Source organism: Ambystoma mexicanum, chromosome 9, assembly GCF_040938575.1.
Source record: "Ambystoma mexicanum isolate Mex_15411 chromosome 9, UKY_AmexF1_1, whole genome shotgun sequence".
NCBI classification, from domain to species: Eukaryota; Metazoa; Chordata; class Amphibia; order Caudata; family Ambystomatidae; genus Ambystoma; species Ambystoma mexicanum.
The window spans coordinates 966,659,756-966,685,818 of NC_090931.1; the positions used below are offsets into that span (position 1 = coordinate 966,659,756).

At 44.7% G+C, this 26,063-nt stretch overlaps 1 protein-coding gene across 1 annotated transcript in view; it reads left to right on the forward strand.

Annotated features, from left to right (window-relative positions):
* The window catches only part of MYO3B (myosin IIIB), a 3,387,754-nt gene that overhangs the window by 1,608,305 nt on the left and 1,753,386 nt on the right, over positions 1 to 26,063 (forward strand). The window contains exon 9 of the mRNA XM_069616181.1: positions 372 to 527. Within this exon, the coding sequence (XP_069472282.1) occupies positions 372 to 527 (156 nt within the window). The remainder of the gene's footprint in view (positions 1 to 371; positions 528 to 26,063) is intronic.

The window sequence follows — 26,063 nt, forward strand, 5'->3', positions numbered from 1 at the left end:
TTAACTATCACATTTGATCACAGGTGGTAGTTAATGTTTCATTTGTGATATACTTATCCCGAAGACCTTGCTGTTTTTATCTATACTGAGAAAGACAGTATTTGGCAAGAAAATGATCATGTGGGGAAGTCATTGCCTAATGGCGGATGTTGGTGCAAAACTGTTTGAATAAATGGGTGACTGTGCTGGTAAAAGACCCGCCATTTGTCTTTTACTAAAATAACTATTACTCACATGTATATATCATATATGTCTATGTTTGTGGAGCCTAAGCTTAACATTTTCTGTTAAAATATGTCAGAGAGCAACTTTCTTGAGATAATGCGATTCCCCATAACCTTGTCATTTCCATGTCTTATTTTTTTTTACAGGTGTCTGATTAAAGACTTTGAAAAGAGGCCATCAGTCACTCATCTTCTGGAGCATCCATTCATCAGACAAGCCCATGGTAAAGATATGGCTTTGCAGAAGCAGCTCGCTGATCTCATCAAGACACAACTACAGGCGGGCTCTGTAGCGAAAACAAGGTAAATGCAACCTGCTCCCTGCTCTGCACACTAATGCATCATCGATTCTGAAGCATTATTGCTATCATTTTATTTATAGTGGGCAGACTTCGTTTCAGGAATCAACCGACTGTTTTACAAGTGATAAGGTGAAGTACATGGGAAGGGAATAGGAGATATAGGGGGCGGGGAGCTAACAATGGGGGAGGAGGAGAGCAGGCAATTTGGCAGCAAGGGATTCACAAGCAACCAGGGGAGCAAACAGGGGAGCAGATCACCCAGTCTCAGGTTAAGTGGGGAGTGGAGAGTGTGTGGACATAGGTGTTCGGGAGAAGCCATTCCTTGAAGAGAAGGATCCTAAGCTCCTTCCTGAAATGTCGAAGCAAGAGGGCATGTCTGGTGATGACGAGGTTCCAGAGTCTGGGAGCATAGACAGAGAAGGCCTGTATTCCTTCCTGCACCAGCAAATTTCATGTCTGCACATGCCCCTATTTCTGGTGGAGTGTAGGCCTCTGGAGATGCTGAGTTTCTCATCAATGTAGCTTGGGGACCTCAGGGCAACAGCTTTGTAGGTGATGCAGCAGCATCTCAAGATTATGCATACTTGCTGCCAGGGCTGGCACATGGTGTGGTGAGGCCCGGGGCAAAACGTTTGGTGAGACCCCCTCATAATTTTTTGCACTGGGCCAGAGGCGCCGCTGCAAACAGGGGACGCGAGAAATCTCCAATGGAGTTTGTGTGTTGATGACAGCAAATCAACTACAGTAGTTATGTTTCTGAACTGAAGACAAGTTCACTCAAGACTACCAATTTTGTCATATGCATACATATAAATGAGGCATGACGATGTGTGGTGCGTGATGCCAGCTTTAGGGAACACCCTGCCCCTTTGTGCGCATTAAAACACACATCATACATAGTGACAGGTAGATGATTTTCTGTGGTCGCTGACACATGTTTGAACTGCAGAGGCCTAAATGTTTGCATCAATTATGTGTGATTGACCAAGCACAGTGAGGGAGCCCAAACCAAACAAGGGGTGCTTGAGAGGTTTTCTCGCCCCAAAATTGTTTTGAAACAAATTAAAATGATGCATTTTACAGCACTTTTCTTGAAAAATTAGGTTAAAAAGACGTGAAGTTTGCAATTGGGTTTGTATGGTAGCACCTGGAAAAACCCCAATAGATGTAGATGTATGTCACGAGCCACGCACAGGAGCATTTTCCATTGCATTTTATGCCACCTTTGCCCACAACACATGCCAGAATTAAAATGTTTTCATGTTGGCTTTTCCCATACATGTCCATGCAGGCTACACCAATATATGCCAGTATTACCATATAAGGACTCACAGCCAGTAAAAAATACCATGCCACGGAAAGTATATCCAGACTGGCTGTGCCCCATAAGTGTTATTACTGGCTAGACTGGCCAACATTCAATGTAGGACAGTCTAGCTACCTGATAACACTTATGTTTTCTTTACTTAGGCCTGGCTGAAGATGAATTGGGACCCATTTCAACATAACGGTTGGGGGCCCACATCTGCTTAGCGTGGAAAACAGACTGAGGCACCCATTGGGTGGATACATTCCAATGGAGACAAAGAAATACAGCCAGGAATTAATAGCCGCTGATTATCACAAGACGGCCAGACGGCAGGGAGCTGAAACACTAAATGCCCACTGAAAATCTTTAAATCCCCTTTGTCAGAAGTTGGCTAATGTGGAGAAACCGGTCTTAAAAGGCGAGAAGGTGATAACATTTATTTATACCCCAGGGAAGTGACACCAGAAGTGCTTCATCAATCGCAGCTTGTAAGGCGAGCATTTGAAAGCGCACATTTCAAGTCCCAGAATGGAAGAAATATAAAAAGGAATGAAGTGCTGTGTTACAAGATTGATGACTGGCAACATGGGGGCATTAGCTGTAGTCCCCCGAAACCCCTTTCAACTGAAAGGGAAAGGAGGCCTCTCCAGTAAATCTGCATGTTCATGGTATTGGTCTCCGCATCGTGAACATGACAGAATAGGCCGCCTCCCCTGTCATTCAGTGTGTCTGAGCTGCCAGCACAGTAATGAGAGATGGCAGAGCTCACTTCTGATTCCCACTGTCTCTCATTATTTCTCGGTTTGTTGTGGAGCCACATGGCTCCACATACAAACAAAAAAAGCATTTTGCAGGGGACAGGACCCTGCTGAGAGCAGGCAGCACAGTCCCCCATGTCAATAATGAACACGGGTGGACTGTGCTGTTTTCCACTCCGGTGCAGGGGGTGCCGTGTGGCCCGTCCCAAGAGCGAAACCCAGCGCAGATTGCCCCCTCACCCCCCTCATGAAGGCCCTGCTTACTGCTGGAGCCAGTGCAGTTCCATTAGGGTCCGGACGATGTGGTCAAACTTGCAGAGTACTTTGATTCTTGCTGCAGCATAAAGGGGATATCTCAGCAGTTCCAGGGTAGCCAATGGGGGGCAATCCAGAAGGACACGGCCACCATCGAGGTGGGGAGAGGACCAAGGCTTGGACAGTAGATCTGAAGTTGTTTTCTGTAATGAAGGGCTTGATTTTCTGCCATAGGGAAAGGTGGTACAAAGCCCTTTGTGTTAACTTTTCACTGTGGTGGACTGTAAATGCATTGGGCCTCATTACACGGTAGGCGCTAAGGGATTACCAGCACTGGTAAGGTCACCGGTGCCGGTAATCCCTTAGCGCCCTACTACGAGGTCCCTCAGCAGTCCCGTCCTTAATGCCTGGTCTGACCAGGCTTTAAGGACGGGACCCGCTGTGAGACTTCAGAGCTAATAACGGTACCGCAAATTGCGGTACCGTGATTAGCTCCTTCCCCATTCCCATTGAGCCCTATGGGGGCTCAAATGGGAATGGGGAATGGTATTTGGAATGGGGACTTACCGGGTCCTCCAGGGTCGGAATGACCTGCTAAGTCCCCATACCGCCTACCCGGACCCGGTATGGGGTATGGGAGTAGCCATGCCGCTATTAGCGGCATGGTTACCTCCTACCGTGTAATGAGGCCCATTGTCTTGGTTTGAGTTGAATGAAGTTGTGGGTTCTACATAGTCCAAAAGATCCACATAACACTGGCACTTCTTTCCTTGTTTACTATTTTAGGCCTCCAGCAAGAACACCTTACACCGTTATTTGGGTTTGCGGTACAAGGTTTAATGGAAGACCCAAATTAATAGGTTCTCTGAACAAGACATCACACATCTTTCCTGTTCTCTTTGATGTGTATATTTTCAGATTGGAGGAGTGGTATCTGGTCATAACATGCAAGAGCAATTATGCTGCAGTGTATTTTTGTGATGTATGTAATATGAATATGTAAAAACGTTGTAGGTTGTGTGACGAATCGCAGGAATTGTGTCACTTCTTCCCAAGGGGGAGCCCTCACCTGTGAGGCTAGGAAAAGGAGCCCACTCAGCAATACCCTTGATAGGGGTAGATGAAAGCAGGGCCTCACCTGTGGGGACAAGGACTCCGTCCTGTGAGGTACTCCCTAAAGATCCTCTTAAAATTACCTCTTCAGGCAAAACCTGCAAGAACTGGTAGGAAGAAGGAACAACTATGCATTATTGTAAACAAGAAACTGTAAATATCCCTCTAAATGAGGAACTGTATTTAACTAAGGCATGGATGAAGAATAAAAGAGACAAAGGGCCTCAACAGGCCGAGTGAGAGAGACATATAGAGATACTCTGGGGAAGGCCCTTGGCCAGGTGACCTGGGAAATGTTCAGTGGCCATAACCAGCCTCCATATTGTGCTCCCACTTAAAGGGCAAGTTGGTCCAGAAATGTTACAGTCCCAATCGATTGGGCACGTTTTTTAAGCATACTGTAATCGATCTTAAACAAATGTCCTTACCTTAGTTTTCCTTGCATTTACACATGCAAAAACAACGGGTTGGGTGCCGCCATCTTGTGCTAATCTTTTCTGTTGATACATCACCCTAAATTCAAGTGCCCTATTGCAAGAATATAGATGGCCTGTCCCTCAAACGTACATCACTTTTCCAAATGATATGCTCCACCTATTTTCATGACGTTAGTGGCCAGCATAGCCAAACGTATCCTGTCATCAACCATGCCATAACGTTACCTAACACAGACCCAGGAAGATAAACACACACATCCTCTCACAACGCAAAACGTTTCATTCTTTTCACAAATAGAAGAAAACATTTATTTTGAAGGAAAAAAACAATAGTCTGCAATTTACAAGTACATTTATTTTTCACATAACGCTCAAAATAGAAGATTATGTACAAGAAAAAATGATAACATTAGCCAATAGAAGTTATAACTAGCGAACATCACATGCTTCGAATATTTTATATAACTTCTTCATGAAACGCTTATTGCGTTCAGCGATTGATTAATCCCTGTGTTTAATTTCTTCTATGTTCCTTGTGTCCTTATGTTACATCGCTGATGTTTCTTGAACCCACATGCTGTTCCATTAGTCAGAAGATAAGGAGTCATTTGTCTTTAAAACGCAAAGCCTTCACATCAAATTATTTTTACAACGCTGACAGGTTGCTCCTTATTGCTGCTACCACTAAAGGTAGTATTGACATTGGTCCCTGCCGATCGCCCCATATAATGGTAATCAAAGAAGCCCCGTTGATGATTATCGTCCAATGTTGACTGAAGAATCCATCAGATGGGAGCTGGAAACTATGGCATGCGCAGAACAGTAGAATATAGCTATATAAAAGACAGAATAAAAGAATATATTTCAGAAGTCCGCTTTATAATCGAATATACACATTAAAATGTTGGCTAACAAGTTACGTTATAATTCAATACCAAATTAAAACAATGAGCAACACCCACACCACACGGAATGAACACAGAGATGTCAAGACTGGGGAGTAGGTCACACCACGACGTGCAGGGAAGTGCACAGAAGTAATCAAACCACTGAATCGGAGGGAGACCAAGGTGCACCCATTTCCCATAGCGGCCCCTACCTGAAACTAAGGACAGAGATAGGAACATCTCAGCTTGAACCACATACAGAGGTCATTATAATTGAAGTGGAAAGAGTAGCGAGCAAACAGATAACCCCTGGGGCCCAGGAAGCCCAAGGGCACAGGGAAAAGGTTCTGCCCCTCGCCGTATTGGTGCCCAGGGATGCGATAGTGGCTACACACCAGGATATGCCACAGGACAAAGAGGTGTAGACATGTCTTTAGCCTGAACACAGGTTGTGGGTGCTGGTTTTGGAGGAGTCATCACCACAATATAGGCCACCTAACAGCCCACAACTCTGCGCAGAATATATGATTGCGAAAAGGCACAACAAACCGCACGTGCAACACTCGGGCGGTTATAGAGCAGTATAGATGTATTCAACTTAACATAACATGAAATGTGCATTCTTTTCGTCAAAAAGTCAATTCAAACTGTTAGTGCGCTTCATTCAAGGACAAATAATGATGCCAGCCTGTATTCAGTGATCTAAGCAAGCGAGGGGCAGGTTATGTTTTGGAGAAAGAATGCCACAAAAAAAAGATACAGCATAAGACTTGCATCTGACACGTAGTTTAGAAAACTCAAGGCAGCGATTTACAATACGAGCCTCAAAAGGGAAGCGATGACACACCACAATATTATGAATTGCCGTTACCCCAGGGCTATTTCTGCGCTGTAGGAATAGGAGATCCATGCCCCCTTCTCGCTCATCCCGCATTCGTTCACGGCCCAAAGCATACCCCTGCGCCTAGTCTCCTACAAACCTACAGACCTTCATTACTACGTCCCTGTCCCACTATTGATTTGTTTGTTCGCTATCTAAATTTCTAGCATATATTTTACGCCTCTTACTATAATTCCCACATGTCCATTCATGCTCACTTGCACACCCGAAGCAGCCCTGTGTGCCATCAGGAAAATCTGGGTGAGATTTCATGCTCACACTACATATATGACTTTGCATGGCAAAAAATACATTTTGCACTGACTGTTCCATGAATCAGGGCGTTTGTTGGCAGTGCAAAGTCACTTTGCACCAGTGAAAAGTCACTTTGCACCATGCAAGAAAATCCATGAATCAGGCCCTGTGTACTCATACCTATTATGTCTCTAGCCTTTTATCGCAATTGAAGTGACCATTTCTACTAGCCGGGAATTCAATATGATGTATTTATCTAGTTTTTTATTTTATTTTATTGATCATTTGTAAGGCGTTTTACAGAACAGAAATGTGTTATAAAGCGACACAATGCTCGATGGGAACAGAACATGGCAACTAATAATAATGGCAAAACAGCAATATACTGTTGTTGTCCTATTAGGCCTTGTGGCATTTGCCCGTACAAGCGTATTGTACCGAGATGCTGGTGAAGGGGATGGAAGGAGCAGCAAAGGGGTGGACAAGTGCTGGAGGAGGGCCCAGGAGGGAAGTGCTAAGGGGAGTCAAGGGGGAGAACCTCGGGCTCAGTGCTAGTACAGGCGGCTCTCAAGGGTGGTATGTGAGCCATTAAGCAGGGGACCGCAGGGCAATGAAGTGTGGTGGAGGGGTTCTGGATTTGACTCGGAGGATAGTCCTGGGATCCTGTGACATTCATGATTATCAGGCAACTGTTCATAGCGGCAGTGGGGTGATTAGCGGTGAAGCTAATAAGGGGTGATGCGACAGAGGGCCCTGTGGATGATGAAGAGGGTCTTGAATTCGATCCTTGCAGCAATTGGGAGGATGTGCAGATATTATAGGGCTGGACAGATGTGGTACCTGGGCTTGAGGGCAAGGATAAGTCTTGCAACCCTATTCTGAATTAGCTTCAGGGGGCAACGGGAGGAAAGATGGAGATTAGGAAAGAGGATGTTGCAGTTGTTCAGCATGGAGAGGACTAGAGCTCTGGAGACATTGAGCTTCTCGGGGAAGGTGGGAAGAACAAGTTGCTTACCCGTGGTAACGTTCTTTCGATTGGATGTTCCTTCCATGTATTCCTCATTTTATGAGATCTCCATATCCAGCTTAAGCTGCTTCAGAAGGTTTTTCCAGCAGGGGGCGCTGCGCATTGATGCCTGTTGACTCGATGTTCCTCGAGGTCCTCCATCTCGACGTCAACATCATCACTGGTATATAGCGCATACAGCGACAGTTGGCTTCAGTTCCATATTTGTGCATTTTGATTTATCTTGCGCCCAACATTTACTCCCCCTGAAAAGAGCATAAACTGCAATAACAAGGACATTCTACTTCTGGGTAAGTTGGGAGGGGCGATGAGGAATACATGGGAGGAACATCCAAATGAAATAACATTATCACGGGTAAGTAACTTGTTCTTCGAATAGATTGAGTCCTCCCACGTATTCCTCATCTTATGATAGACTCCCAAAGCAGTGTTTGCATTTTTTGCAGGAGGGAGTCAGAATTTTCAGTCTCAAATAAGAATTTAGGAGTTCCTTATTGGTTGGTGTGTACAGAATGAAACACTGCCTTCCCAAAACCACCTTCCGCTCCTGAGGAAGAGTCCAGACTATAATGCTTGGTGAATGTGTGGACGGAAGACCATGTGGACGCCACAGAAATATCCTGAATTTGGACTTCCCTCTGTAATGCAGAGGAAGTAGCCTTGCCGCTGGTCGATTGAGCTTTGAGACCCTCCGGGGATGTTTTACCACCGATCTGTAGCATTTAGAAATTCCTAAAATGATCCACCTGGATAAGGCTTGTTTTGTGACGGCCATACCCAACCTATGACCTGTGTAACCACGAAAAGTTGATCATCATGTCTTAACTTAGACATCCTGGATAAGTAGAAGCTAAGTGCATGTCTTGGGACAAGCCTGTGTAATCTCTCCTTTTCCTTTCAGGATGATGTGGAGGATAAAAACGACGGAATTATGATTTTTGGAGTTAGGTTTAACCTTAAGGACCACTCCATTCTTAAAGAAGACTGTGTAAGGAGGCTTGTAGGACAGTTCACTCACCCTACGGGCTGATATAAGAGTGAACAAAAAGATGGTCTTCAGAGTTAGTAACCTTAGATGGCAAGAATGAATAGGCTTGAATGGAGCACACATGAGAAATTTCAAAACCAAATTGAGATCCCAAACTGGGACTTGAAATGGTACTGGAGAGAATACATTTGTCAATCCCTTCAGAAATTGAATCACTAATGGTATTTGGAAGAAACATACCTCTTCAGAGGAGCGCTTGAAAATTGATAGCACTGCCAGATACCCTTTAATCATACCAACCTGGAGCCCCAGATTAGCCAGGTGTAACAAGAATGATAACACCATAGGTGTGGTGCATTTAAAAGCGTCCACATTCTTATCCCTGCACCATTTGCAGAACTTGTTCCAATGACAGCGGTATAAGGATTTCGTAGCTGGCCTTCTGGCCGAAAGCAAAATCTCCATTACATCATCTCAGAGGTCCCAATCCTTGTATTTCAACCTCTTGGAAACCATGCATGAAGGTGGAGTGTCTTGACCTCTGGATGGAGAACCCGGCACTCTTCTCGCGACAGAAGGTCCTTTATTTGCAGAAGACGCATTGGGGGTTAGATGGACATGTCCGGAAGGTCCGGGTACCACGTCCTCCTGGCCCAGTCCGGTGCAATTAGGATCTTGGATTTCCCAAACTTTCTCAAAACTCCTGATCGCTTGAGGAGTGACAGAGACTTGAGGAAACGCATACATTAGTGAAAACTCCCAGTCGACAACAAACACATCCCCAAGAGCTCCTCTTTGGGGAAATTCTCTGGAGCAGTACAGCTTGCACTTCAGGTTGACACCACTCACGAACAGGTCTACTTGAGGTGTTCCCCAGAGGGTGAAGATCTCGTGAAGGACTAATTGAGCTAGTTCCCACTGGTGGGAGACTGTGCTCTGCCTGCTCAGAGCATCTTCCGCCGTGTTCTCCTCTCCAGCTAGGTGAACTGCTGATATGGAGATTCCTCCTTGAACTGCCCAGAACCAGAGCTGCATTGCCTCTCTGCATAGCAGTAGTGACCCTACACCTCCTCTCTTGTTGAGGTAGTACATATCCACTGTGTTGTCCCACATTATAAGGACATTCTTTCCCCGTACAGAGGGCAGAAAGGCCTTCAGCAATAGTCTGATTGCCTTCAGCTCCAACAGGTTGATGTAGTTTCGAATCCGATGGAGACCAACAACTGCGGATTTTCAGATTGTTGCCATGGGCTCCCCACACCGTGAGTGAGTTGTCCGTTATTACAATTATCTCCAGCCATGGTTGCCAAATGGGTTCTCCCTTCAGAATGTTTTCCTCGCAGGCCCACCATAGAAGGTCCTGTGCGACTCTACTTGGCACCCGAAGAAGGTCTGATATCTTGCTAGAGAATGGGGACCATTGAGACCTGAGAGCCCATTGGAGAGATCTCATTCTCAGGCGAGCCACTGGCACCAGTAAATGCAGGATGCCATGAGGCCGAGCAACCTCAGAAAGTCAAAGGCTCGAAGACGTTGGGCACTCTGGAATTTGGTGACCATCTGCAGAATGTCTTGAGTCCTCACCACATATGCATCTATGACTGCCCCAATGAATTGGAGTCTTTGCGATGGTTATCATGTGTGACGTCTTGAAGTTGAGGGAGAAGCCAAGTCTGTAGAGGGAGTGACAGATGGAGTTGAGATGTTCCAGGGCCTGTTTGGGAGAACAAGCCCTGATCAGCCAATCGTCCAGGTAGGGATAGACGTGATTCCCCCCCCTCTTGAGTCTTGCTGCCACCACTGTCATTAACTGGATGAAAGCTCTCGGGGCAGAGGTCAGCCCAAATGGAAGAACTCAAAACAGATCATGAGAACCGCGAACAGCAAACCTCAGGTACTTTCTGTGCTTGATACCATCTAGTCCTGAAGCTGGAGGGCCTGAAGGATCTGAGAAAGGGTAACCATCTTCAACGTATCCTTCCTGAGGAACTTGTTCAAATCTCTTAAGTCCAAGATGGGTCTCAATCTTCCATCCTTTTTGGTGATTAGAAAGAAAGGAGAGTACCAACCCTTGTTCCTCTCTGCTACAGGTACTGGATCTATAGCACTATTCCCCAGCAGGGTCAACATTTCCCTCACAAGGAGTGGATCTGGAACTTTGAAAGAGTTGTTTCCCGGTGGATGATCCTGAGGCATTTTTAGAAAGGGAAGGCAGTAACCCTGGGCTACTGTTTGCAATGCCCATGCATCTTCAATAATACTCAGCCCATTCCTTCAGATTCTGTGAGAGTCTGCCTCCCACCAGGGTTATGTGGATAAAGGCCTCAGAGAGGTTTTGAGGTGGCTGGAGCAGCAGCTGAGGGTAAAGTAGCCATTGCCTGGGCGGTCTCAGCACCTCTCCCCCATCCACCACAGAGGAATTTTCTCTGGCTCTCCCTCTTCCAACTGAGGAGTAATAGTGAAAGGATCTGCCCCTCCAAGCTGTTCCAGTGGGGTGGGTGTGTGACTGCCTGATTGCAGCACCAAGGGATTTGGCTGCTCCTTTGCAAGTCTGCAGCTTCTCCAAACTCTTGTCAGCCTTGCTGCCAAATAAAGGTGTGCCGTCAAAAAGCATGTCAAGGAGTCTGGATTGCACATCTGGAGCAAAACCAGACTTTCTCAACCAGGCAAATCTGCATGTTACAGTGCTAGCCACCATTACTCTGCTGCTACTGTCAGCAGAGTAGAGACCAGTCTGGAGGGATTCCCACATTGCATCCTTCCCATCCTTAAGAATATTTAGGAAACCGTCTTTTTCTTCCCCGTTAGGGATATGATCAGTTGCCATCGATATACAGTCCGATATGGTGAACGTGAATTTAGCCAGTGCACACATGGCATTTGCCTACTTAAGGGCCATACTTCCCGCAGAGAAGATCTTTTTTGCCATAGCATCATAGCGTTTGTCATCTCTGTCGGGGGGAGGGGGGAATAGTTGGGTATGCATTCTGTTTAGATGTGGATGTGGTGGCCTGAACCACCAAACTTTCTGCAGTTGGATGTTCATTTAGGTAACAGGGTCACTGCTTGAAGCTCTGTATTTGCTTGTTCATTTTTTATTTACTGCTGGAATCAATTCCGGCATCTCCTAGTTAGCATTGACTCGCCTTTGTAAGGCTACATTAAAGTGAACAATAGGGTCCTCCTGGGGTCCCTTATCTAAAATATCTGTAAGGTCATCCTGCTCAAAAAGTGGTGCAGGTCTACTCCATCCCAGATATTCTATGTCTCTAGACATTAGTTGCCTGTACTACCCATCAGCATGGTCTGATGGATCGGGCCTTCCATATTTAATTTTCAGTCGAGGTGTCTATCCCACTTGCAGTTTGCAGAGTCTCATGTAGATTATTTATCCTTGAGTCCTCTGATATTAGAGCCTCTGGAACGCCTTGTGTCCCATATTGTAATCCAAAAGGGCGTGATTCATCAGATGATGGATTATTTTCCTCATAAATTGAAGAAAGTTACTTAAAAAAGTACTTCCTTGGCAGTGGGGTAAAAGAGTCTTTAGTTTTCTCAAACTCTTTTGAGGAATTTTTCCTGTACGTCGACAATGGCGCCAAAGTCGACGATGTGGCCAACATTGAGGGCTTCATCAACTGAGCTGTCCAAGATTTTTTTAGACAATGATGTTTCGGTTTTGAAGATTTCCCTTTTGATGGAGTTTTCTCTACTCAATGGAACCTCTGATGGCTCCCGAGGAGTTTTCTCCTGCACAACCGGGCCCGAGGGTGCACCAGTTTTGTCTTTTGCCTTTTCTCTGTCAGGCTTGTCGACATGGGCATGGCTCTTGCTTTTCTTCGAGGGGTTGAGGCTGCATTCTCAAATACTTTAACCATTTTAGTCTCAATCTCTCCCATTCACCCGGTGAGACCTATTTAGTCAGAGAGGTGACCATTCAGGGGAAGAACTTGACGATTAAGACGGGGATCTATGACAACTTTTCTTTGATCGCCGTGAGGACAAGAATGAATGGTGGGACCCACTCCTGGATCGAGATCTTTTAACTTTCTTCCAAGGAGGAGAGTCGCCTCATACCTCGGCGGAGGATCGCTTTTTCGACAGAGTCGTCGAAGGGGATTTATGTGAATGTCCTGCAGCTAACTTCCCTCTGCGCTCTTTAATGGCTTTCGCTGTCATTGATAGGCAGGATCCGCACTCCAATGTCATACAAGTGGATCCTAAGCACCGCAGACACTCTGGATGGGGGTCCGTAAGGGAAGTTTCACCCCACAGTCGGGCATTTTTTTAAACCCTGATTCTTGGAGTCGCTTATGCAGAATAGGATGCCATATATTCACAAAATTCAATAGGTTTCATGAAGGAACCGAAGCGTGACGATCTTCCAAACCAATAGCTCTAATGTAAAAATGGAACTGAAGCCAAAGGTTGCTGCGTGCACAATATACCATTGATGACATAGACATCGAGACAGAGGCCCTTGAGGGACATCGAGTCAACAGGCATCGATGCACAGCACCCCCTGCTGGAAATATTTTCCAAAGCAGCTAAAGCTAAAGCTGGATATGGAGATATCATAAGAAAAGGAATACATGGGTGGATACAATCCATTTGAAAAGGAAGAATGCCTATGAATAGGTGGAGCTGAAAGTGGGACTTCTTGGTAGGGTACATGATGTGTGGAGTGATGGAGAGAGAAGAGTTGAAGATGACCCCGGATTTCTGTGCCTCACAAGATGGTTGGGATAGAGGGTCCAAATATGGTGGGCTGAGAGTAGGCGGAAAAGAGGGCACAGGTATCGGGGCAATTAGGAACATAGGCCTTTGTTTGATTACAATCTGAATGTGCGCATCTTGGATGCCATCCTTTTTGCCACTTTCCATGGCCCTTTAAGAAAATGTTTACTCTAGGTGGAACGCACTTCCACTTAATACACATAAAAAAGCTTGTATTCGTTATACTTATTCCCTCTGCATCGCCATATCCGCGGATGACATTACACATGGTTACCTATGCTCCCATGATTGGAAATATGCATCAAAGTTTAGAACATTGGGCCACATGTCTGTAAATTAAATGTCAGGTGCACTGAGTGTCTTTAGCTCAGTTGTTCGTGGGTGATCCCCATAGATACAATTACCATCAAGTGAACGATCACAACAACTTCTTGTGTATCGCATAACATGAATGGTAAATAAATGTGATCTACCATACATGTGAACCAAACCAGGGCAATGGCGGGTGATGAGTTGCAAGCAAATGGTCAACGAGCTATGTGGGCCCATTCAGTTGGACTAATACGTACAAACATTAGCACCCCTACCACTTCTGAATGGTAAGATTGCTTGATTAATATCAACCACTCAACTAATGGTTACTGTTCTGTCAATTCCTGTTTGAATTTTATTTATTTGTATTTATTTTTTGGGACGTTTGTAATGCGCCTGTCCAACTAATGGTCTTTAAAGGTGCCACAAGACCGACAAGTAGGGGTGTGGGGACCCTATGGTCGATCATTCAAACCACCGAGCAATTGTCCACTGTTAGACCAGTGTTAATTCTCATAGATTTGTATTGGAACCCACTGAAATCAAATACAAAGTAGATGCTGGATACAATTGCAACACTAATAGATAATGCACAGACTAAATATCATAGTCCAATTGTATTAATATGTGGAGACCTAAATATGAAACATCTGGATTCCTGTGGTAGTCCGATTAATAAGTTGGCAAGAAACAGCAATAGCTTTCATGCAGCATGGAAAAGTCTGATGTTATCCAAACACATGTGTATGCTAAATGGGCAAACTGAAGGGGACCTTCCAGGTGCAACAACCTGGTCAAATGGATTACAAGCATCTAGTCTTCATTATATGTGGATCTCAAGGAATCATCTTGACAAAATCTATAGGCTTGACATACAGCCCCATCTCAGAGCGATCATAAACCCTTAAAATTAACATGGGAAATAACATCGGCTTTGGGACTGAAAAGTGTGCAGGAGGCACTTGAAATAAATCAAGGAGGCACTAGATTGAGGTTACAGAAGCAAGACATAACAAATTTAACCGACAAGTATAAAGATGCAAACAATGTAAACCAAAAAGACACTTCATGCAACTTTCTGCTGGAATCTTACAAGACAGTGAAGAATGGATTGAAGTTGCCATTATTGACCCCAAGATATGTATACAGTAGTTCTGTTGTTGAGCAACGGAAACAGCTAATGAAAGACATCCGAGCTATTAAGAAGCGCTCTTCAAATAACAGCAAATGTGAAGTAAGGCGCATGACCAGGGAAAGGAAACACTGATACCGAAACTGGATAATCAGTTTCAGATTGATGGGGAAAAAATTATAAAAGCGATGGCAAACTCAAATTCATGAGAAACGTCGTCTATCATAAATGGAATTACGCTGAACCAGCAAAGCCTGCTAGTCTGTGGAGTTTCAGAGCAAAAATGGTTGGACCATTACGCCATTGTTTTTGCAAGTAACACAGAGTGAAACAAACATTCCAACCAGCTTCCCGCAGAATGGATTGTAGACATGGATGCCGAGAACATCGAAGGTATGATCAAAAGGTTAAAAGACTCATCAGCAGTGGGTCCAGATGAACTGGCAAATCATTTAAATCCGATCCAACGGCATAGGCAGGTTTCATTGCTTCAGTTTTTCTTAATATCCAGAAACACAGAAAGCGCCCATCGTCGTGGACTTTGAGTATAATAATCCCAATTTTTATATGGTATTGCGTGTATTTTATTTTTATTTTTTCTTTATATTCTTTTACTGTAACCATTTATTCTTCGGAATCAATGCTTGGTTGTACTATATATTATATGGAAATAATAAATAAAGTGTTTAAAAAAAATAATCCCAATTTTTAAGAAGGGAGCGAGAAACGACCCCATGAATGATGGGCCCAAAGCGTTGCTTGATGTGACAGGGAAACTATTTGCATCAACCTTGCAATCACGGTTAACGCAGTGGGAAGAGTCTAACTGAATCAATGATCCTCGTCAAACGGGATTTACAAAAAGGACGGGGACCGACTTGAATCTATTTCTCCTCTCGCCTATCAAAGCTCAACACCATCCGAGAAAAAGGAACACTCTTCATTGCCTTTGTTGACATGAAACAGGCTTTTAATGGTGTCAATCGTCAGAAGATGTGGGCAAAACTTCGTGGTTGGAACTGCCCAGAAGATTTGCTGGGTCCCATGAAAGCATTACATCAAGATACAACCTTGTGTGTCAGGCTAGACAGCAAAGGCACCTGTACAAAGAAAATCAATGTCAACAAAGAAGTAAAACAGGGATGCCTATAGCAGCGATGTTATTTAAACTTTACATCGCAGATCTACCAGAAGCATTTCAACAGGTACCTCACTTTCCTCCAAAACTAAATAAAACAGCGATCACAATCATTGCATATGCCGATGATCTGGTATTAGTAGATGAGATCCAGATCGGTTTGAAGCACCTATTAGTCAAACTTCGAGAGTATATGGTGGAAAATGCCCTGACCATAAATAGTGCAAAATCAAAAATGATGGCGATTGGGACAAATCAAGGGGTAAGATGTAATTCATTTAAATGGAGGATTGACGAGTAACGAGGATTGACGAGGGTTGAAAAGTAAATGTGATACGTTATCTGGACATCATTTTTAACACCTCAATAGCCGAAAAAGCCTGCCAAGATGCATTACACCATAAAGTTGCCCAGTTAGCTTCGCAAGGGACGATCCTTCTCGCTCGTATGGGAAATGTTCGATGAATAGAGCTGAAATAGTTCATTCGGACATTTGCTGATACTAATGAACAAAAGAAACAGGTATAACAGGTTTCAGTGCATTTGGCAGGTGCCGCAGGTTTGCTTTTCTTCTGTTTGCTAGGCCTCCTCCTAAAAATGTTGAAGCATTGGCTCATTTCACATCGTAATCTTCTATTTGGAACATGCACCTTCGAGCGCTGTCTTCTGTTTCTCTAAAGTGATTTCAGGCGAGTGGCACATATTAAGACCACGTGATCCAATCAGAGGCATGCGTTTCCAGATTTACTGGCACTAAGCAGGGACTGTTTCTTTTGTTCATTGGTATCAGCAAATGTCCTAATGAACTATTTCAGCTCTATTTTGCACCACCGCGTTTGGAAAATGGGATAGCAGTGAATAATAAGTGTTAAACACGTACAGCGCAAGCTACATTCGAGCTACATGTTTAGCTCAGGACCGGTTACAAGACAAATTGGTAAGCAGCTGTGTGTAACCCAGTTATGAGTGTTGACGTTGGAGTATGAACTTCCAGGTTAAATGTAACTGATGGGCAATTTTATTCAGTCTAATATCAGTTTTGATGAGTTTGGATGTCATATCTGGATTTACCCTTAGAATGTATTCTATTCCGTCACTTTGTGAGAACAAGAACCAACATCAAGCAAATAATAAGCAAAGCACAACTTTTGGCATAACGACACGCCCATTATCAATGGCCTGTCACTAGAATTCATGGTAAGCATTTATGTTATCATTTATAATAGAACATTTTACAATGCATTGGTATTTGACAAGCGGGCTCCTGGGGCAGTCCCATCCTTGCACCCTCCAACTCTATTATCTTAATGGGTTCTTTGTACCATGCATCAATTTCCATTTTATGCAATGCTCTAATGGCATTTAAATGTCAAGAGACCAGTTGTATACCATGCCTTGATTACATATTGCACAAATGATGACTAATTAAAATGTTATTGTGGAGCAATAGAATAATTTGCATCTCTTTCTCCTTCCCCTTTCTTTTCTTTGATATCTCATCAGAGTGAACACCTGGAACATGTTCCAACTAAGGGCTTGCATAATGTGTTTCTAGTTGAACCATACTATTTCTGTATCTAGCAATCGAATGTTACAGTTGTGACACAAGATTCTAGAATGTTACTTTTGCTTGTTGGTTGTATTGCTTTTAGTGCTCAAACTATAATTGATTAGTGTATGCCCTGAGGAGGACCCGATAGAAGGTCGAAACACGTGTTGGCATTTTTCGCATTTGCTTTGGTCTATTGTACCAATATGAGAATTGAGTACCATATTTTGAAGTCTGTACGGCACTAACTGTCTAATGGTGTCCAAAACCACTCATTAGTATTTGTGGAACTAATTTGACAGGAATTTTTTTGGTGTACTCTTTTTTTGGTTTTCTTTTGAGTCAGCACGGAACTAAGTGTCTAATGGTTATTAGCTAATTATCTGTTCTAATCTACTTTTAAGTGCCTGTGGAACAAATTTGATTAATAAATACTGAATTAGTATCGTTTGTTTTCAATCACTTGTTAGGGTACGCTAGCGCGGGCTTGGGAACTATCCTTCAATAAAATCACAACATACACCCGCAATGCACTCTGTCATATATTTCATCTGCTATAATCCAGCAACTCTAAATCACATCACAATCAAGCAATACATATGCACATTCCTAGATATGAGTTCAGGAAGAACAATAAAAACAAAATTCGAGTACTAAATTGTACTGTAAGTCCTTGTCTTCTAGGACGACTTTAAACCTGAAAAGTCCTCAATATGGTAAATACTAAGCACATCAGCATCTATTCAACCATGTATCAGCTCATTAAGATAAAAACATGTATGTCCTGTAAAAATACAAATGTATGCTAAAAGTCTGTGCTGCATAGCAGCTATAAATCAGTAAATTACTGCTTGTTAGAACATGTTCCTAAAATGCACCTGGTGTTTAAAGGTCAATACCGTTTTTTAGCACAGTTTACATCTGAAAATCCTCAAAGAATTAACCTAACATGACTAATGTAGAACAACTTTAAAACATCAAAATATCTGCACACCTTTGGAATATTCTCTAAGATGCATTATAACTTTCACTCTAAAGACAGGCACCCCCAACAAGGAAAAAAGCATGCATACATTAAACATGCACTGGTGACAGGCAGCCCACCAAAAGATAGATAACAAACATACATACAAACAATACTAATAACTTATCGGCATTTCTTATTGTAGTTCCTCGATTTACAGTGCTTTGCGGAGGTGCTGTATGCCCCAACTTATCTCACGTTCGGCAAACACAATAATAATGCTGTTGGTAGTCAATTCATCCGGAAATCTCGCTGTTTAGTTCACCTTACGCAGCTAAGACGTCATAGGAAAGGGTGATTGCTGTGTCAAGAGCTCTAAAAACCATGGTTCCAAGAAGCTCAATCCTATTCTTCGCCATAGCCAACTGCTGAGGGCTGATATTCTCTGTCGCATTGTATACACGTGAATGGGGCTCTCTAGCAGTCATCCCAATTATCAGCAGAGAACACTTGGGCCCATCAAAGACTGTAACGCTCACCTGACTCCCACGGAGGCGCTGGCCTGGTTCGCGCTGCTGTGACCTCTTCTAAGGTGATGCGCAGGGTTCGGAAGACGGACTGGACCGGGCCCCCAAATCTGGCTTGTCTGGCTCTCAGAAGTATCCTTCTGTAGGCGAAAATAGGGGATTAACTGTCTGCGGGGTAATGCAATCAGCCTCCCACTTTCCCCTCTCACCCTCCTCGAAACCCTTCTGTGATTCCTCGTAGCGTCTCACCTTAGGGTCTGGAAGGACGAGCTCGCCATCCTGCTTCTGATGCAGGGGCGCGTTGGTATCCAGTTAATTCACTGGGTTTTCGGATTGGTGAGAACCAAACTTACTTGGCTTCCAGGTAAGTTTTTTTGATAAGAGATTCCCCTTGTGTCCATGCATTAATGAACTAATGCTAGTGTCTTTTTCCACATAGGGGCCGGGGTACGGAATGCCGGGGAACAGGCACCGACCCGAGATGAGAGGTGAAATCCTTGTAGAAATCAGGTAAGTCTTTAATGAGTGTTTTTTGGTAATGTCTTTTCATTCCCTCATTAACGCTGATGTCTCTTTTTCCCCATAGGGGCCGGGGTCCGGAAATGCCAGGATGCGGCGCGGACCCGAAATGAAGAGGGAATGAATCAACAGGTAAGTCTTAACATGGAGATTTAGCTTTCCTTATTCCCTTCTCTCTCTCACCTTTTGTTCTGGTCTTTTTCACACTAGGCGCTGGGGCGTGACTGCGAATCCAGATGATCGCTGCTGAACATGGAGGCGCCCTGTAAAGGTGAGTGGAATGCGGCGCTGCAGCGATCGACGCGATGAGCTTTTAAATAAGTCTTCCTTTTCAGGATTGTCGGCGAGATGTCTCCTGGATGCGGATTTAGCAGGTAAGGACTTTTCCTTCTTCTGTTCTCTTCTTCTCTTCCTTTGCAGGTGATCCAGGATGCTGGCAGGCGTGGCAGAAGTCAGGATGCAGGAGCAGACATGGTGAGCGTCCAGCTGCTAGATGCAGAACAACGCGAAGCACCTGTGGCTGTTCGGGTGGGGTTTAAATAGCCTTGGAAGAAGTTCCAGGTATGTATCCTTCCTCCAATCAGGTATGTATCCTTCCCCGACCACACCCGGATGGTAAATTAGTCCCACAGGTAAAGTAGTTCCTTTCAGGCCTCAAGGAGGCCGGGATCCTGCAGCATGGTCTGCATCGGGTAAGTGCACCCAAGCACTTCCATAATGAGCCTGGCGCCTATGTCGCCAGGACTGATGGCTTTTATGAGCTTGGCGCCATAGGCGCCAGGACACTGTCCAAAGGGCCCCTATATGGGGTTGCTGGGTCCTTCCTTGGGGACTGGATGTCCGCTTTCGGGGACGCAGGGCTTGAACCGGCTCCCCGGGAGCGGGCATCATGACAAAGACTTCCTGCCACAAGAACGGAAGACTCAGCCATTGGGCAAAGTTACTGTCTTTTATTAGCAAACAAAATGACGGGGATCACACCAGAAAAACTAGTATCCTACAGAGCCCACAAATTCTAAGCATGTGTCGCCCTGTTTTATCCCGGTGTGATATCACAAGTTCAGGTTCCATCCCAGAATCCTATCACACATTTACATTGGTCAGTTTGAGAGAGCTATATATAGAAGATATACAGGTTAGTTCTACAATTGGATAGCCATATCTAGTGGCTCCTCCTAGGACCACCTCTACTAGTATCAATCTACGATGTTGCTGAGGTGCAGAGAGACCATGGGTCCTTGCAACAAATGATATCACCACATGAAAGGTGACTCTGGATTGGGCAGAATATGTCCTCCCATCCCTGGGGCTCTGGCCGGTTACCAGACTGAGTGTACCTTTTCAAGGCAATGGGAATGAACATGGATGTGCGAAGTGTTCCCTAATGTTGCCATCTCTGATCATCTAAGCCTGTGAGAGTGCATTCAGTTTGCAGTTCGTGGGCAACACTTGTAACTTTTTCTCTCTATTTATTTATTTATTTGCATTCATATAGTGCGCACACAGCCTGGGGGAATCGATAAGCTGTTACAAGTTGATGTCCTAGTTACAATACATAATATAAATAGATAGGTGACTAGGTTACATTAGCCCATACCCGAGTTTAAGCAAACAAGTTACAATAGTAACAAACCAGGCATACATTGGACCTGAATAGTGCAAAAAATATATACTTGGGAAAGCTTGCCTCTTGTTGCGGGGGAACTACATCAGGAGAACATATGAGGGACATAATAGGTGCCTTGAATACATTCTTGGGAAAGCTAACCTCTTATTGCGGAGAACAACATCAGGAGTACATATGAGGGCCATAATGGGTGCATTGAATACACACTTGGGAAAGCTCACCTCTTATTGCGGGGAACTACACCAGGAGTACATATGAGGGACATAATGGGTGCATTGAATACATACTTTGGTAAGCTCACCTCTCGTTGCGGGGAGTTAAGACAGGTATGCATACGGGACATAACATAATTGCCAGAAGAGTATGTACTCGGGAAGGCACAATCTAAGAGTAGAAGGCCCCATCAGGCATCCAAATGAGCAAGGAGAAGGTAACAGAAAGCAGAAAGGCAAGGGTCTGGTCGTAAGGATAGGCTATAACGGTCAACCGGCAGTTTGAGGTAGAGATTACATGAAGACAACAACAGTATACCGCTTTTGATTTTGCTAAAAGGTTAGACCACTTGTGTCTGAAGGGGTAGGGTGCGATCAGTGCATAAGCAAATATGAGATGCTATTGCTGCAGCAGACATTAAGACCGTAACAATGATAATACGGCCAGCATTACAAAGTGTTCAAATCAGCATTGTTAGGGAACAGAACACTTGACATGGATGCAAAGTTATGTGATGGATTGGACTTCATGCACGGTGTGGGAGGAACATGCTGTGGACCAGGATCCATCGGTTACGGCAGTGTGTGTACATCAAATTTATGAGGGAATATTTGGCATTCCTAGCGACGCACATGAGACTGGCCATAGTATACAGCGCATATTACAGTAGAGCGAGATGCATTCGATGTCGGCACATGGGCCAATGTTTGTAGAGCAGAGTGGGTATTGTTCAAGTCTTAGGTGGTTCTGGTGATGTTCTGATTTGATGTGAACAGTCCTCTACATCCAGCTCGATCGAATGGGCATTGTCCTGTTTGACTGGGTCATGTGCGTTGAGGCCACAAAATTAAGCTGTCCTGCTTGTAATTATGAGGATTTTAGCCTGATTTTCTGCAGGTGGCTCATTGCCTTAGTAACTGGAACTTTCTGTCTCCACTTGTCCTTGGCTAGGTGACTTTTTTCTGCTCACCTCTGGCAATTATATCAGCCTTTCCATGTACCCAAAACCTCTCTCTACTTTACCATCCATTTCAGGGACCTATAGCTTTGCTATCATTCCTTATGGCTTCTCTATGTTAGTAGCAGTCAAGCATTTGCAGGTTAAATATATGAAATATTTGCATCTTGCGGTTTCAGCCTTGGCGGAAGATGTGAATATAGAGATATATATGTGTGTCCGTCTTCCTCCTACATGGATCATAAGCATGTGCTTTGTGCCTATATGCAATAAACTAGTGCATGTTTGTGTAGTGTCATGAATAGTTGGGTATGTACTTCATGTGTAAGTGTGGCTACGTTGTGATGTCAGTGATGAAATCATTCATTTCTGGCATTGCAGTCAGTCGACTTGCTCGATGTCGTTTCCATGTCATCCAAATCATCGATTGGGTATGGTCTGAATGACGTCTGAGCAAGTAACATTTCTCACACCTGCGATACATCGAGGATCGCAGTGATGGGCCTAAGAGTGAGATGCATCTGTTGTTTCTCTGCCTTCGTGTTGAGAGTCATGTGGGGGGCATGAGGGTTATGTTTGGCCCCCTGTCTACAGGACATCGGGTGACTGTCTCTCCATCGCCATTCCTCTTTGTGCTCCTACTGACATCATCAGTAGCTCTCTGTGCAGGGTGCCGAACAGAGCTCCTGTACACCAATGGCCGCAAAGGTCAAGCTGCTCCTCCTGACATGGCCCATTTAACCAATCCTCTGGGCATATTAAGCAGACTCGTTTACGCTGCTCTGGTCAGTTTGATTAACTTCTTCCAGGGCTTTTGCTTGCAGCACATCTACTGGTGACAGACTCTAGTACTTGCAGAATCGCGGCAACACACTGGCATCTCTCTCCTTGCCACTTTTCTGTCACCCTGCTTGTCCTTCTGGCAGCTGCTGCACTGCTGAGCAGCGCCTTTTTTCGAGCCGCCCTCTCCTGCCAGGACCCTTATAATCAGTCTTGCTTCTATTTGGCTTGGGTGTCTTTCTGACAGCTGCAGCTTGTGAACAGGACCTTTTCAAGCAGCCCTGCAACTTCACATTCAGAAAGGTTTCTTAGCAGTGGGTGGAGGGCTAGCTCCTTTGGGGGCAGTGGGCTCTCATCCTATTATTGCACTACTTACGTCACCCCCGCAGCAATGTAACTTCTCCTTCACAGATGCCTTGTTCATTGACATCCGCTCCTGGGTTGCTGCTTCACCTCTGGCCTGGGTCTGGATCAAAGACCAACTCGTCACCAGTGTTGTAAAGTAAGGTCCTTGAGGCAGCAGGTAAGGTTTAAACAAGTTCCTTTATTAAGGTTCTTCATGTTACTTCAATTCAGGAAAGGAACAAGACAGGAGCTGAAGCGGAGCCCACTGGCTCCCACCACCCATGCTACATGATTTCAAATGCCAGGCCTGGAACACACACTCATACATAAACATTCCAGTCACTCAATGAACATTCTCTCCATGACATTGCTCAGTCCATGCACATTTCAGGGAGATACAATACAACACAGGGGAAGGTGCCACTACATGGCAATACATCCAAAGTCAATGCCACCCTATGCATATGCATGCAGAACGGGGTTGAAGCATGGGCGATCTGGTAGCCACATCAACGCCCCCCTAACACGCCAGCTCAGAGAGTCTTACAAGGGCTCCTCCTTGCTGGCATGTTGAAGGCTTCCTATTGCAATGGAAAGCGCCCAACTCCTGTGCTGGACCAGGGAGTCGATCATTTCAACAGAGCACTGCTGGTATACCAGCATGGGGAAGCAGTTGGAAGGCTAACCCAGGCTGTTATAACAGCGGCGCTCAGTTGAAATGATTAACTCCCTGCTCAAGCACAGGTGCTGGTTGCTTTCCATTGCAATACGGTACTGCAGCTACACCTACATGGGTCTGCAAGGCTGCCCCATGCTGGTGTGGCACAGCAACCCTACTGCAGCTACAACTACATGGGCCTGCAAGGCTGCCCCATGTTGGTGTGGCACAGCAACCACAAATGTTGTGCCCCCCCTAAGGTCAGCCCAGTATGCAGGGGTAGGTGAGCAACTGCGCACATACCCATGAACAGCAGTATGAATGAGCATGTAAGCACATGCAAGTGTACCGAGAGACCCCTGGCCGTCCCATAGAGTCAGGGTTTGCTCTGCAGTACTTTAAGAGAGATAGCTGCACCTTGAGATGGATGGGGGTGCAGGTTTTCTTACTCCAACACCAATCAATGAGGACAACTCAATGGTTTGGCAAAGGGGAGTCAGTTTAATGACAAGTACAAAAAACGGGGAAACATGGAAATCGACAGTGGTGCGACAGCCCGTCTCGCTTCAACTCCCTCGAACTACATACAAAACATAACTTTTATACCAAAAACGCGTCATAACATGCAATTCTATTGGTTGGAAATATAGGTGCTATATCTGTATATGGTAACAGAGTGAGGGGATTGGGTGAATGCTGTCAGGTGGGCATCTAAGCCCTTCCTTCAAAAATGACTACTGTAGACGTCTCATTGGTTCTACTAACTATAGGACCCTAGATTACTTGGTCCATTGTGATTGGGTTGGCATCAACCCCATGCATACATTTCCACTTTGCTTAGTAGCTTGCAGAACTATCAGCCAGGTGCAGGGTGTCCCCCAATTCACCCTGCCTTTCTACAACCAATCATTTATACCAAAAACGCGTCATAACATGCAATTCTATTGGTTGGAAATATAGGTGCTATATCTGTATATGGTAACAGAGTGAGGGGATTGGGTGAATGCTGTCAGGTGGGCATCTAAGCCCTTCCTTCAAAAATGACTACTGTAGACGTCTCATTGGTTCTACTAACTATAGGACCTTAGATTACTTGGTCCATTGTGATTGGGTTGGCATCAACCCCATGCATACATTTCCACTTTGCTTAGTAGCTTGCAGAACTATCAGCCAGGTGCAGGGTGTCCCCCAATTCACCCTGCCTTTCTACAACCAATCATCACTTGGGCTATGTGTCAATTAGTTCACTGTGGTTGGCCTCGAAACTGCATCTTCTTGTCTCGAGAAAGTTCTGATATCTCTGTCTGGGTGGGTGCCAAGCATAGGTGTGCAACGGTGCCTCTTCTCGCTCGGCTGGTTACGTGCTAGCACACCATGGATTTACCTTGTTTCTTTCAATTTGTGCATTTGATTTTCATTTCACCCTGCCACCTGCCTACGCCTTCTTTTCTCGTTCCTTCAGTGGCAGGATATTCTGTTATTAGCTTCAATTAGAAGTAGCTACTGTTCATAGCTTCTATTGATATGGCCTTGGCTTCCCTGGCACAAGCCGCCTCTGTCGCGTTCCGATTCAGCCTTTTCCCTCGTATTACTAAAATATAAAACTTCTTGCGCTTGGCCTATAATAACCTGGGTTGGTTCTGCTTCTCATGCAAAGTGGATTCGCACTTGTATAACATTCTTCATTTTGAGGTAGATTGTGTACAATGGCGCTTGCCGCTCTATTCTTCTACTTTAGCATAGCAGCCGCACTGTTTTCTTAGCTTTCTTGTGGTTACAAGCAGATGTACAGGCGTTGGCTGGTTGAATATCTTCATCCTGCTTTAAGTTTAAGCTCCCTTGTATTTCTACAATGTTCTCTTTGAGTTTCATGATATCTTTATTCATGGTGTTTCGTCTCTTTGTGTCATCCTTGGGTCTTCATACCTCCTATGGGTGCCTTAGTTCAGACCCTCGTGACGTCACCATTTGTCTTCTATTATGGACTTTTTGTGTTCTTCTTGCATGGTACTTAAACAATCTTCATTTCGTTTCATTTGCTGGTAGAGTTTTCTTAATGGGTACCTTACTGCCCATGGTTGTTTGGTTATTGGTACTTCAATAGGTGTCATTCTTCTAATAGGTACTGGGCAGAGCCCCACTGCGGTTCTCTGCTGGTTTATCTGATCA